General features: G+C 38.6%; 1 protein-coding gene across 1 annotated transcript; it reads right to left on the bottom strand.

Annotated features, from left to right (window-relative positions):
• Positions 1–4,410: 4,410 nt before the first annotated feature.
• LOC125239079 (zinc finger protein 883-like) lies at positions 4,411–14,541 on the bottom strand. The gene is made up of 5 exons (XM_048146558.1): positions 14,379–14,541; positions 11,783–11,854; positions 10,049–10,243; positions 6,856–6,972; positions 4,411–6,041 (listed from the first exon to the last, which is right to left on the bottom strand). Exons 1-5 carry the CDS (start codon positions 14,533–14,535, stop codon positions 4,495–4,497), a joined length of 2,088 nt encoding a protein of 695 aa, XP_048002515.1. The 5' UTR covers positions 14,536–14,541; the 3' UTR covers positions 4,411–4,494.
• Between the last annotated feature and the right edge of the window lie 39 nt (positions 14,542–14,580).

Genomic DNA, 14,580 nt, shown 5'->3' on the forward strand with positions numbered 1-14,580 from the left:
CACGTGTTTTGTCCTTTAATACCAGCGGGCAAAAACCCATTTTATCCACTAGTGCTTTAAAATTGATAAAAGTAGGTGAATCTAGTAATAAAGATCATTTACCACCTGTGGAACTACTGGAAGCAGTGATAAAAGAAAATCTTGCAGTACAAAAGGCGGACTCATGCTTTAAGGCAAGGCATTCTCTACTATGTTGATCTTTCTTTTATGCGGGGGGCTTCGCCCCCCGAGCCCTCCTTTATATGCTCTTAAGGGTCTCAAGAAAACCCTATCCCAACTTATTTTAAATACTATGTTGATCTTTCTTTTATGCGGGGGGCTTCGCCCTCGAGCCCCCCTTATTCATGCTCTTCAGGGTCACAAGAAAACCCTATCCCAACTTACTTTAAATACTACGTTGATGTTTATTTTATGCGGAGGGCTTCGCCCCCCGAGCCCCCCTTTATTTCCTCTTAAGGGTCTCAAGAAAACCCTATCCCAACTTATTTTAAATACTATGTTGATCTTTTTTTTGTGGGGAGCTTCGCCCCCGAGCCCCTCTTTACTTGCTCTTAAGGGTCACAAGAAAACCCTATCCCAACTTATTTTAAATACTACGTTGATCTTTCTTTTTTGCGGGGGGCTTCGCCCCCCGAGCCCCCCCTTTATTTCCTCTGGAGGGTTACAAGAAAACCTTAACCCAACTTATTTTAAATACTACGTTGATCAGTCTTTTTTGTGGGGGGCTTCGATCGCCCCTGAGCCCCCCTTTACTTGCTCTTAAGGGTCTCAAGAAAACCCTATCCCAACTTATTTTAAATACTACGTTGATCTTTTTAGTAGTTCCAGTTCATATCTTCCGGCTCCATCATCAGACCTTGAAACCTAATCGTAGTCAAAGTTCATTTCAAGACTTTTCTAAGAAACCCAAAAACTGCTATGATACGATCTTCCATCATGTAGTTCCAGTTCATATCTTCCGGCTCCATCATCAGACCTTGAAACCTAATCGTAGTCAAAGTTCATTACAAGACTTTTCTAAGAAACCCAAAAACAGCTATGATACGATGTTCCATCATGTAGTTCCAGTTCATATCTTCCGGCTCCATCATCAGACCTTGAAACCTAATCGTAGTCAAAGTTCATTACAAGACTTTTCTAAGAAACCCAAAAACAGCTATGATACGATGTTCCATCATGTAGTTCCAGTTCATATCTTCCGGCTCCATCATCAGACCTTGAAACCTAATCGTAGTCAAAGTTCATTACAAGACTTTTCTAAGAAACCCAAAAACAGCTATGATACGATGTTCCATCATGTAGTTCCAGTTCATATCTTCCGGCTCCATCATCAGATCAGTTCAACAGTACCATATTATTGTACTGTCATCAGAACTACATACTTATAATAATTATAATTATCATTACGCTACGATCCTTGGAAGATGGTTAAATTAGCCTCCGTAGATTCCATTACATAGTAACATACACGACGACCTAATAAAAGCGTGTTAATATTAATATTAGCGCCATCTAGCTGAGCCCTTCTTCTGTGTGGTACTGAGGTAAGTACGTTTTATTCTTAGACTTTATCTGTCTATACGGAGTTATATATGTCTTTGACTAGAAGTATAGGTACTCTAATGAGTATTATTGTATTTAGCGCCGTCTCTCGGCAAAATTTACTAAGTAATTTACGCGACTTGAGACTTGTGCGAACCTTTAGGCATGGAAAGTCACATGAAAAGTTGTCGAAACTAATAATAGATGGCGCTGCATTTAAATTTCTTGACTGATAACTCTAATACTAAATTGAATATACTCTAAGGTAGAGCAGAGTCTAATACCTCCGCTTTACAAAAGACCGCAATCAAGTAGCACTAGAATTTACTCATTGTTGTGTTCCTGCCGGTGAGTAAGGCAGCCAGAGCTCAACGAGGGTGCGGTACTCCTTCCTTCCTTCCCCCTCCTTCCTTCGGTCCTTTGAGTCGTCGGCACCCATGCCCCTTCTAAGTACAGGTTTGTACAAGTTTCTAATGAATCGAGTCGGCAACGCACATGTGCCACTCCTTGAGTGGCAGGCGTCCATATGTAACAGTCACCGCTTTCCATCAGGCGGACCGTATGCATGTTTGCCACCTACGTGGTACAAAAAAAAACTCTTGACGAATTCACCTTAAACATTAAAAACTAAATCAAAATCGATTGATTCGTTCAGGAGCTATGATGCCAGACAGACATGTCAAGCGTCAAACCTATTATTATTATAATATTTTTGCGTTGGTGGTTAAAAACAAGAAACCTCCTTCAAAACTATAATAAAACAACTTTCTATGAAAATCGGTAAAGTGCGAGTCGAATTTCGACATTTCCATACAAAAAGGTCATGAGCGCCTGACGACATGTGATGGCAACGTGTACACTAGATTTGTACTTTAAAGATTTTGCGTATATTTTGGAAACTATAAGAGATAGAGCAAATAGACTTCAGATTTTGGTTGTCGGTGGCACAATTTTTTTGTTTTCGTATATATACACCATTTTTTGGACCTATTAGGGCAATATTATGGTCAGTGCAGTTCTAAACAGTCGTAAGCGCCTCTTTTTTAGTAGGAACTTAAGTCATTTTGGCAAATGCTTAAAAATTTTAACAATTTCTAAACAGAAATGGATTTCTTTCTACCTGTCCATGGCGCTCACAAAATTTCAAAACATTTAGTAAGTACTTGCAGCGGCAGTGAGTGAAAAATCTCAATTTAAGTTTTTTTCTCTTAACTCCGACTTACGCTTGACTGTAGATTTCTAATAGGTTTTCCTGTAATCTACAGGTAGAGGGCTATCTCGTGTATTTTTTTGAAAATTTTACGCTGAGTAGTTTCGGAGATAAGGGGGGGGAATGGTCATTTTTTGCTTATTTTCTTAAATTACTTCTAAATTACCAAAATAAAAACTATAAAAAAAATATATTTGAGATGCTTATAAAATGCTCTTTCATTTGATATGTAGCACAATATAGTTCTAATAACTTTGATTTTTAATTTTCAATTTTACCCCCCAAAAGTGGCCCCTATGATTAAATTTCGTTTAATTTCATTTAATTATATTACATGTCCGTCTTTGGGCCACTTGTTTACATACGTGTGCCAAATTTCAAGTAAATCGGTCTAGTAGTTTCGGAGAAATCGGCTGTGACAGAGGGACAGACAGACACGCGAGTGATCCTATAAGGGTTCCGTTTTTCCTCTTTGAGGTACGGAACCCTAAAAAAGAGAGAAAATAAAGAGAACAATAAAAATAAAATTAAACAATTGTATAGGCTACTAGACTCGTATCAAATTTAGCACATCAAGTTATTGTTTTCTGTAGTATTTGACTGAAGAAATCAATATTTATAGCTTGCGGGGATTAAAAGTGCGTGATGACTGCGTATTTTTAATTAAAGATGTGTGTATGTTTTTTTTAAATTATGGACTCCGAAAACGGTGTTGGCCAATTGAGTGACGTCACATAATTCAGATCAACTATGGAAATTATAGGTAGTAATCTGATCTCCATAGAAGCAACCTCTATTGTATTAAAATTCATAGTCGTTGACGGGTGTGACAATGTGAAATATTTTTTCTAAATATACTGACGTCATTTCATAGATATTCTATAGATTAATATGGCTGATGTTGTTTTTTCCTGATCACGTAAAAGTAAACTTTAAATAATTTTTTGCGGCTTTTTAAGTCTTTTTTTTCGTTTAATTAGACAGTAATTAATAATATAAGACATACTTTGAAAAAGGGTCAAGTAGCCTATTGGTTATATGTGAATACAGTGCTTACAAGCGTATGGTTTGTTATATGTGAAAATACAATGGTTACATGAATATGTCTTGTATTGCACGTTCAGACGCTGTGACGTCGTCGTCCAAATTAATTGATTAGTTTTCTTTTTCTTGTTCTCTTGTCTTTTTCTCTCTTTGTTTTTGTTATCTAAGTTTCGTGACGCATTGGTTATACTGTAAGGTCATGTAAACATGTTTTTAATAAATAAACAATCTTCTTTAATAAAATGCGTAATATATATTCATAATATGGTGTTTATTTAGTAACTTTCATTACAGTCATGTTATTTAAACAAAGCGTATAAATTGATAAGAACTTAATTTAGGGATCCAGTCAGGAGCCTTTTACTCATAATATCGCAGTGGTAAATATTCCACTTTGTCACTTGCCATATAGTCAAATAGGTTGTACAAAAATACAAGAAAATCTTGTCGTTTTCATTGGGGTTTTTTTATTAAGTGTAATAAAACTACCGTGAGACACTGACGAATTAAACATGTAAAATCGGGTAACTCACGTAAAATTTGTCGAAGGTCGCTCGACATGTTACGCTCCGTAACGAGGAGCATTTTCATTTTGCACGCGTTCTCAATGAAAATGCTCCTCGTTACGGAGCGTAACATGTCGAGCGACCTTCGACAATTTTACGAGAGTTACCCGATTTTACATATTTAATATTTTATTAAGTGTGTTTTTTTTCATGTCTTTTTAGTATTTCCTTATGTTTGAATTTATATCCGCAGTGACTACATTTATAAGGCTTATTGTTCGAGTGTGTCTTCTCATGATACCTCAGGCCTGCTATGTAGCGGCTCCTGTGCTCACAGAACCTACACTTGAAAGGCCTCTCGTTGCCAGAGTGAGTAATTCGTATGTGATGCACTATGGATTCTCTGCGATAGCATTTGTATTCGCAATCATTACATTGGAAAGGATATTCATCTCTGTGTAACACTTGATGACGTTGTAGTGCTGCTTTGCTTTTGAACTTGTTCTTACAGTTGTTGCAACCGAAAGGTTTCTTCTCGCTGTGTTTTATCGAGTGTTTTTGTAAGTCGGATTTTAACTTGCACTTGTAATCACATTGGTCGCACTTGTAGGGTTTGTCACTAGTGTGTGTTAGTTCGTGTCTACGTAAACCCCCTATATGGCGGGTGCTGTAGTCACAGTGCCCACATTTGAAAGGCTTGTTGTCGCTATGAATCACCAGGTGATAGCGTAAGTATGATTTGTTATAGCAGGTGTAGTCACAGAGGGTACATTTAAATGGATTCTTATCGGTGTGTCTCATCAGGTGGATATCGAAATGAGATTTCTGGTTGGCCTTGTAATCACAGTAGTCACAATTAAATGGATATTCATCCGAGTGTGTTAGCTCGTGATTTTGTAAGGATCCTTTATGACGGCTTCTGAAGTCACATTGCTTACACTCGTAAGGTTTTTCCCCTGTGTGCTTCATCAGGTGAGTCTTAAAGTGCCTGTTTTGTGTACACTGGAAATCACAGGCCTTGCATTTATAACGAGAATCACCAGTATGCGTCATTTCGTGTGTTTGCAACAGTGTTTTTCGATTGCACTTGTACTCACAGTAGTTACATTTAAAAGGTTTGTGACCAGTGTGTGTCAGTTCGTGCATTCGCAAGGTTCCTATATGTCGGGCGCTGTAATCACAGTCATTACATTTGAATGGTTTTTCATCATTGTGAATCTTCAGGTGGCTCTTTAAATAAGATTTTAAAACGGACGTGTAATCGCAGTAGTTACATTTGAATAGCTTATCGCCGTGAATCATGAGATGTGTCTGTAACCTCCATTTGTCATTGCACTTGTAGTCACATTGGTTGCAGTTGAATGGTTTTTCACCAGTATGAGTCATCTCGTGTTTTTTAATGTTTGTTCTTTGATTGGTTTTGTAATCACAGAAACTACATTGATACAGTTTGCCACCGTAGTGTATATACTGATGAATCTGTAAGCCTTCATTCTTGCATCTCAACATATGAATGCTTATGTGTTTCTTCAGAACCGACTTGTTCCTGAACCGCTTGCCGCAATGGTGACACTGATAGCCGGTGGCGATGGCGCTGGGTGTGTGTGCGGGCTCGGCGGCGCGCAGCTTGTACGTGCGGCGCGCGACCCGGCAGGTGCGCCGCGCCGCGTCCACCAGCAGGCGCTCCAGCCTGACCGAGCACGAGCGGTCCTGACCGGTTAAGTAGAGGACAGCGGACGCTGCAAGAGGACATAATAACATTAATATAATTTTCACCACACCAACTGGTAAAGGCTTTCTTTGCTATTCGAAAACAGATAGCAAGATTGCATTTTATCCACAAGAGTGCAAAGAAATTTCATACAAATTTTAACTTGATGCCTTGAGCTGGCTGGTAGAATTTACCTATAAATAATTATTTTAAATCATAAATATTGAATAAACTGTTGGATTTGATTTAGTTTGATGTTTTATAGTCAGTATTTTGTTCGTGTTAGTATGGTGAAAATATTTGTGTTTCACTCGGTGGCAAAGTTTGTTTAACTTACGTGCCTTGAAACCCTCGCAATGCTCAAGATTCCACTTTTTGAACCACTCGCTACGCTCGCGGTTCAATATTGGAATCTTTCGCTTGCTCGGGTATCAATATTGGCACGTGCGATTAAACAATAACTTTGCCCCCTTGTAAAACAAATAACTATCGTCGATTGTAGGTGGACAGGACCTGTCTCTGTGATAATGAGCTAAGAATTCCACCACCCCTTTCCTCCCGTGGGTATTGTAGAAGTCAACTCGGGGATTTGAGTTCAATTGTGTTGTGGCTTTCGGAGAATTTCGTGAGACATCGCGTCCCGCGGGGTTCATATCGGGTCGATTTAAATTATAATGAACCAAATGTCACACCAGCTAACAGCACACTTATTAGGTATGATAATTATTTTATGCATAACGACTTCTAGCATATTTATTATCAGCCATAATAGTTCACTAACTCTCCTTGAAACATTCACACACATTTACTCTACACAAAGATATAAAATGTTAAATATTTACTGTGTTCGGGCTCCATGGTAAGTGCAGTGGTAGAGTTGTGTTCGAAGAGACAGTGTGTAGAGAGGCGTTCGAGTCGCACGTAGCAGTCCCGAGTGAGGTGAGCGCCATCTACACCTCCTATGTGTAAACAATTAAATCTCCTGTTAATGGTAATATGCTAATTGAACTCAGAGAAAACATCGCGCCACAAGCCTTCGGTGATTTTTTTCAAACTTTAAATTATACTCTTTAAATTAATTTATTCTTAGTGTTAATATCAAAAATAAAGAGCATTTTACTTAATGTTTTAAACAAAATATGATGCTCTTCGTCATATCGCATGTATTAGGAAAATTAACTACTTAAGTGATCTACTTTATCTTTTTTATATCTCGGTCCCTGCAAGTTATCTGAGGTTGATCCCATACAACGAATTTACTACAGTCACAGAATATATAATAGTACAAGTACAGAAGGCCCACTGCTTTGATGTTCACGAAATGCCGCCTTTTTAAATACCTACAAAATTATTTCAAAGAAACGAGCCGCACCACGTGCGCGGCGTCCGGCGATAGGGTTACCTATGGATTAAAACGAATAAATACTCACATAAAATGTTATACTATTATATTTAAGTCTTGGGTACTTTCTATTTACTGAATTTATATATTTTTGTTCAAGTTCCAACATTACAAGCCTTATTGAACTTTTCCGTGGGACTAAGGCACTGGTCCCACCGCGAGCTAGTAAGCTATGAGCTATCGGCTATAAAAACGAGCAAAAGATAATCACCCCCGTGCAAATAAAAGAGACACGGCGATTTTGATAGCTCACCGCTGGGCGAGTAACTATAAACATCGCCGTGTCTCTTTTATTTACAAGGGAGTGATTATCTTTTGTTCGTGTTTATAGCCGGTAGCTCATAGTTTACTAGCTCGCGGTGGGACCAGTGCCTTAATCAGTAGTAGATACGTGTAAGAATGTCCTATGGTATTTATTTTATTCATGATGTCTATTTAACTAAGTATTATTAACTATTCTACACGCGGACATTGCGTATGAACCTTTAAAAAATTCGCGACGTAAAGTAACAATAGAAAGTGCGAACGTACATTCCGTGAGAACGCGCGCCACCCCTGAGTAGGCCGCGAACTCGCGGCCGCCAGGATGTACTTGTAGCGCGGCGATAGAATCGCGGAGTGAGCCGCCCCTGCTACAGTTAAGACCTTTCAAACAAGACATGTGTAATCCGTATACACTCATGGGACGACGCCCATACAAAAGTGCCCATTCTCCTTTCGACCCTAGCCACCGTGACCGAATGGCCTAATGATTCAGGCATCAGTGGCTATAACTGGAGAAGACGGTTTGGATCCAGCTTTGGACACGGAGACCTTGGTCATTTTTTATTTGTATGACATTTATTTTCAGTTTTTAAAGGAACAGTAACTCTTTATTTTAGTTAAATTTTAGATTTATTTAGTTTAATTTTTATTTTAAGTTTAATTTTAGATTTATTTAGTTTAATTTTTATTTTAAGTTTAATTTTAGATTTATTTAGTTTAATTTTTATTTTAAGTTTAATTTTAGATTTATTTAGTTTAATTTACCTATAATATTATTTTAAAATTGTGTAAATATGTTACTGACAAATAAATTATTTAATGTTGTAATTGAAAATGAACATATAAAAAAAGTTTATAAAGGTAATATGGTAATTTACAGTTAGGTGCAAAACTTTTCTCGGTGACATTTATCATGTTTTTGTATTTTTTAACCTCCGACGCAAAAACGAAGGGGTGTTATAAGTTTGACGTGTCTGTCTGTCTGTCCGTCTGTCTGTCTGTCTGTCTGTCTGTATGTTTGTCTGTCTGTATGTGTGTCTGTCTGTTGCATCGTAGCTCCCGAACGGATAAACCGATTTAGATTTAGTTTTTTTTGTCTGAAAGCTGAGTTAGTCGGAAGTGTTCTTAGACATGTTACATGAAAATCGGTCTACTATGTCGCGGTCGGGGGTTTTTTCAAAATTTTAATGTAATTATGTTTTTGCAATTATTTGATCACAAAAGGAAAATCGAAACGTTCTTTTCCCAAGTCTTTAGAAAGTTCGAAAGAACAAAGAAAAACGTTCTTTTCCCACGTTTTTATTTTTTAACCCCCGACGCAAAAACAACGACGGTGTTATAAGTTCCACGTGTCTGTCTGTCTGTGTGTGTGTCTGTCTGTGGCATCGTAGCTCCCGAACGGATGAACCGATTTCGATTTAGTTTTTTTTGTTGAAAGCTGAGTTAGTCGGGAGTGTTCTTAGCCATGTTTTATGAAAATCGGTCCACTATGGTCGGGGTTTTTTTCAATATTTTAATTTTGTGGTTAGGTTATGGAATAATTTTAGTTTTCCTTATGCTAACTCCGGATAAGAAACCATACAAAATGTATCAATTTAGTGTCTAGAAAATAATGATTTAATAATAATATTAATAATCGTAAATATACACCGTGTTTTTATTGTTTTCCGTTAAATTCGACACGTCGTTAGGTTCATTATCAGGAACCACCCTGTATAGCATTTATTAGTTAAATTCGCCAAAAAAAATTAAAATCGTTTTCACAGATAATAAATGAATTAATTAGTGTGAGAGACCCTTAAGAATATTATTCCAAGTTAGTGTCAAGTGATTGACGGCACATGTCAAAACAAATAACACTAGGAATTGGTAAAGGTTGTCACACACGTGTTCAGTAATTATATTAATTTTTTTAATAACTCAATAACCGTAAGAGTTAAGACGCTAATTTCTTAGAGAAATTTATTGTATTTGATATAAAGAATTAACCTTTCCTTAAAGTTCGGAATTCCATAAATACAGGGTGTATAAAATGTAGGAATAACCATTCGAGTCCCAAGCATCTATAATATATGCATTTTTAACTATAAAACTACCGTGAGACTCAAACATATTTAAAAATATTTTAAGCGGGTTACTCACATGTTAAGTCGATATAGCGTTCGACATGTTTCGATCCATTTTCGAGGATCTTTCTCAAGAGTACCCCACCCCACCCCACCCCACCCCCACCCCACCTTTTAAATTTTTAAATACATCTATATGCATTTACTTATATTTTACTGACATCATATGATGTCGCTGAGACTCGAAGGGATAAAGACCAACATAGTGAATTCCATATATGTGTTGGGAAAACATTGACTTACCTGTCGCCATTGGGGTGACTGTAGGACGGTAAAGGCGCTCCGGCCCCAGCACGAGCTCGTCCTTCACCTCGTGCTCGGCATAAAGGCCAGCCATCATGGCTGCCTCGCTCACGCCGCACGCGTCTGCACTGCTTTCACACTCTTCCTTCACACACCCAACTCCATCCATGATGTCTGCTTCCTCCTTAACAGTGACTAAAACATGATGCATTTAATAACCCTTTTTTTATACTACGTCGGTGGCAAACAAGCGTACGTCCCGCCTGATGGAAAGCGGTCACCGTAACCTATGGACGCCTGCAACTCAAAGAGTGTCACGCGTTGACACCCCATTAGAAACTTGTACATTCCCTTTTGCTGTGTTAAATACACAGTAAAAAGGAGTGCACAAGTTCCAAGGAGGGTTCGGGTTGCCGACAACTCAAAGGACAATAAACGGAATAAGTCAGTTCCGTAAGTCCTCCCGTCATCAGCACACTGCACCCTCGTTGAGCTCTGGCAGCCTTACTCACCGACAGGAACACAACACTATGAGTAGGGTCTAGTGCTATTTGGCTGCGGTCTTCTATAAGGCGGAGGTACTACCCCCGTTGGGTTCTGCTCTAGATTCGAGCGAGATGATATCTGCTGTGCTGTGCCCTACCACACAAAGCGGAATATCATTCGCTATGCCCTAGGTACCCCCTATAGTGTTGTGTTGAAGCGCTGATAGCCTAGCGGTAAGTACGTGCGACTTTCGTTCCGGAGGTCGCTGATTCGAACCCCGGCTCGCACCAATGAGTTTTTCAGAATTTATGTGCGAAATGTCATTTGATATTTGCCAGTCGCTTTTAGGTGAAGGAAAACATCGTGAAAAAACCGTACTAATCCCAATAAGGTCTAGTTTACCCTACGGGTTGGAAGGTCAGATGGCAGTCGCTTTCGTAAAAACTAGCCTACGCCTAAAATCTTGGGATTGGTTGTCAAAGCGGACCCCAGGCTCCCATGAGCCGTGGCAAAATGCCAGGATAACGCAAGGAGGTTGATGACTCATAGTGTTGTGTTCCTGCCGGCCAGTAAGGCTGCCAGAGCTACCTTTGATGTAGTAAGTTTTTTGAGTGGATATAGTTGAAAGGATCGAGAGTGACATAGGCTTTATATCTTTTTAACCCCCCTACTTCCCTAAAATGGGGGGGGGGGGGGTGTTGAGTCTGTATGGAGCATTCCGCAATTTTTGAATTCAACGCGAGCGAAGCCGCGGGCAGAAGCTAGTACCATATATATCGTTGTCTGAACGCTCACTCAATCTATGACGACCGGTCTGGCTCAGTCGGCAGTGACCCTGCTTGCTGAGCCGCGGTCCTGGGTTCGAATCCCGGTAAGCGCATTTATTTGTGTGATGAGCGCAAATATTTGTTCCTGAGTCATGGATGTTTTCTATGTATTTGTCTATTTAAGTATGTATATCGTCGCTTAGCACCCATAGTACAAGCTATGCTTAGTTTGGGGCTAAGTTGATCTGTGTAAGGTGTCCCCAATATTAATTTATTTTATTTATTTATTAATTACTAGCTTTTTTCCGCGGCTTCGCTCGCGTTAGAAAGAGAAAAAAAGTAGCCTATGTCACTCTCCATCCCTTCAACTATCTCCACTTAAAAAATAACGACAATTCGTCGCTCCGTTTTGCCGTGAAAGACGGACAAACAAACAGACACACACTTTCCCATTTATAATATTAGAGATTTATAACCTCACCTTGGTCATCATCAATCCACGCGGGTTCTAGTTTCACTTGCTCCATATCGCCGCCTGCGCACGCTGTCAGTCCTAGAAAGCTTCCGTGGTCTAATAATGACTGATTCGGTAACTTGACAAAACAATACACTATAAATGGCTATAAATTTAATAGCACAATAAAACAACTACGTTGTCCAATTCAAAATCATCAACAAACTGCTGTGTCAGACTGTCAAGTGTCAAAATCAAAATTGACACGAGTGAAAAGTGTTCCGGCGTGCGTTCAAATATCTACTTTTTTTCGTACTGTGAATGCTGAACACATAATCGGACCGTGCCAAGGTCAGTTATAGGCCGTGAGCATTTCTTTTTTTTTTGCCAATATTTTTGACGTGAAACGTTAGGTGAATGTCTTTAAAAACCCGTAGTAGAGTGACCGGACCGAAAACCAGGTGTAACGAAAAGTGTTATGGCGCGGCGGCTTATATCTCTGTAACTATAATACCTACATAGACAATTTTAATATGACCGTATAGAAGAAAGTAGCCATTACTCGAACATATATAACTTGCTGCTACAGATGGCGCCACTTTTGCGGTAAAAGCGTTCTATTCGGGCCAAAAATGACGTTTTTTGTAGTGTTTGTTTAGCAATTACTCACAAAAATTGTATTGTGCTGTACCATAAAATGGTATTATTAGACAGATCTAGTGCTGAATTATCGAAATATTATAAAAGACTAACATATTTATTTATAAAGATCGTTATCAAGGTGCACTTTTCGTGGCAAATGGTACGGTTGGCAAAAAAAAACAAATACTTATAATTATACTTTAAATACATATTCACTTTGTTCTTAACTACAAAATAAATGCTTTCCTTTTTAGGATTACACCTCTACGGTACAGTCAAGTGCAAAAATACGTATCGAAATAATCGTCTCATAAATATGGTACTACGCTCTTATTACACCGGACTAAGATGCTATAGGACATATTTTTGAGTAAGATGTGTACACCCATATTTTTACACTTGACTGTACAAAGCTTTTTCCAACCAACTATATATTTTTAAAACAAAATACGTCAAATTATGTCGTAAAAATACATTACGCGAAGTGTATAATATTATTTTAATCCAAATAATCAAATGCACTCTAGATACGACTATCTAGAATTGTTATTCAAGTAGTTCAAGTCAAAAGTAATGCGCGAAGCCAAATCTGTTGAACAAACTTTAGTTATTTATTCAATGTAATTTAGATAAGTCATTATAAATATGTATATATTTCATAATTTGTTAAGTATATGGGGCCGGTAACGGAAAGGAAGGTTCGAAAAAATGTATGGAAATCTTGGGACATTTTTTTTTCTCCTATCAGGATCGAAAGAGCTTGCGATTCTGAGTATTAATCGCGTAAAAAATACCCATGTTACAAAATAAGTGGGGTGGACAACTTTGAAAAAAAATGGCTCATATAATGTTTTAAATACTTGTGTATTTGTTTTTTTGTCAACCATACGCTGCCACCGATACAGCACGCTGATAACGACAATGCGTTAGAAATAAGAAATAATACTAAATCGGAACGCACACGTCTGTTACAGCTATTTTAAGTAGTCTATGCTTTATTGGTCTATTGGCCGCTGTACACACATGGCCAACAGTTCCACCAACCCCCTTGGCCATGTGTGTAGAGGGCTACTTGGCCGTAAGTTGGCAGTTGGCGCTTGCGCTTGCCGGCCAACCGATTCGTGTCGGTTTTTTGTCCACACATCAAAGGATCTTGGCGCCAATGGCCAACTGCGTTTACACGTTGGCGCTTCATTCAGTTGGTCGTCAGCCGTCAGAGAGGACAGTAGTGATATATTTACGAAAATAATAAGTTTATCTATGCCAATAATAGCGTAGATTTTAGGAAATGTAGAAATGTCCCAATGCTAAGCATGTGAAGGTTCAAGAAATAGCCCCCCCCCCCCTTCCCCCTCCACATTTGCCAAGTGGATTGGGGTATTCACTAGGGATGTACCGACTATTGATTTGGCCGACTAGGCCGACTACCGACTAGTCGGCGCTTGGGTGGCCGATTAGTCGGCCGACTAGTCGGCTAGTCGGCCAGAACATAATTTTCGATAAATTCACATTTTGAATGTAATTTTTGGTCCTTCGTTCGCGCTTTTCATGATTTTTTTACAGATGTGCAAAGGTTCATGACAATATTTATATAAATTTTCCATTTTTAACAACCGGCTTGGCTTAGTGGGTAGTGATCCTGCCTATGAAGTCGATAATTCTAGGTAGGAAATTTATTTCTGTGGTGACAACAGATATTTGTTGTTTTGAGAAAAAAATGGAATTACTAATAGCTACATAATAGAACCATAATTTTCAGCAGCTAATTTAATTTTGTACTGTTTTTCTATCACTAATGAAGTGCCAACTAATCGGCCCTTTTTGCCGACTAGTCGCCGACTAATCGCCGACTACAAATGTGGCCGGATAGTCGGCTTTCCCGACTATTCGGTACATCCCTAGTATTCACATTATTGACCAGTAGCTATTTGGTAAAGAAAAACATTGTAAAATGAATACTTTAAAAAAAATGTGCAAATACCTGTTACTGGATTAATCATTTTAATATTGAAATGATATCCATCTTCCCCCTGCCAAAACAGCAATGGATATTGTAGCGCATCATAAGACCTGTGTGTTTCCGACACACGTTTTAATTCATTGTTTCGACGATGAAGCACAATATCTCTCGCTGGCATATTTTCTCCAACAATGACAACAGCAATCTCATCAATTGTCGGTGC

Source organism: Leguminivora glycinivorella, chromosome 25 (assembly GCF_023078275.1).
Source record: "Leguminivora glycinivorella isolate SPB_JAAS2020 chromosome 25, LegGlyc_1.1, whole genome shotgun sequence".
Classification (NCBI taxonomy): domain Eukaryota; kingdom Metazoa; phylum Arthropoda; class Insecta; order Lepidoptera; family Tortricidae; genus Leguminivora; species Leguminivora glycinivorella.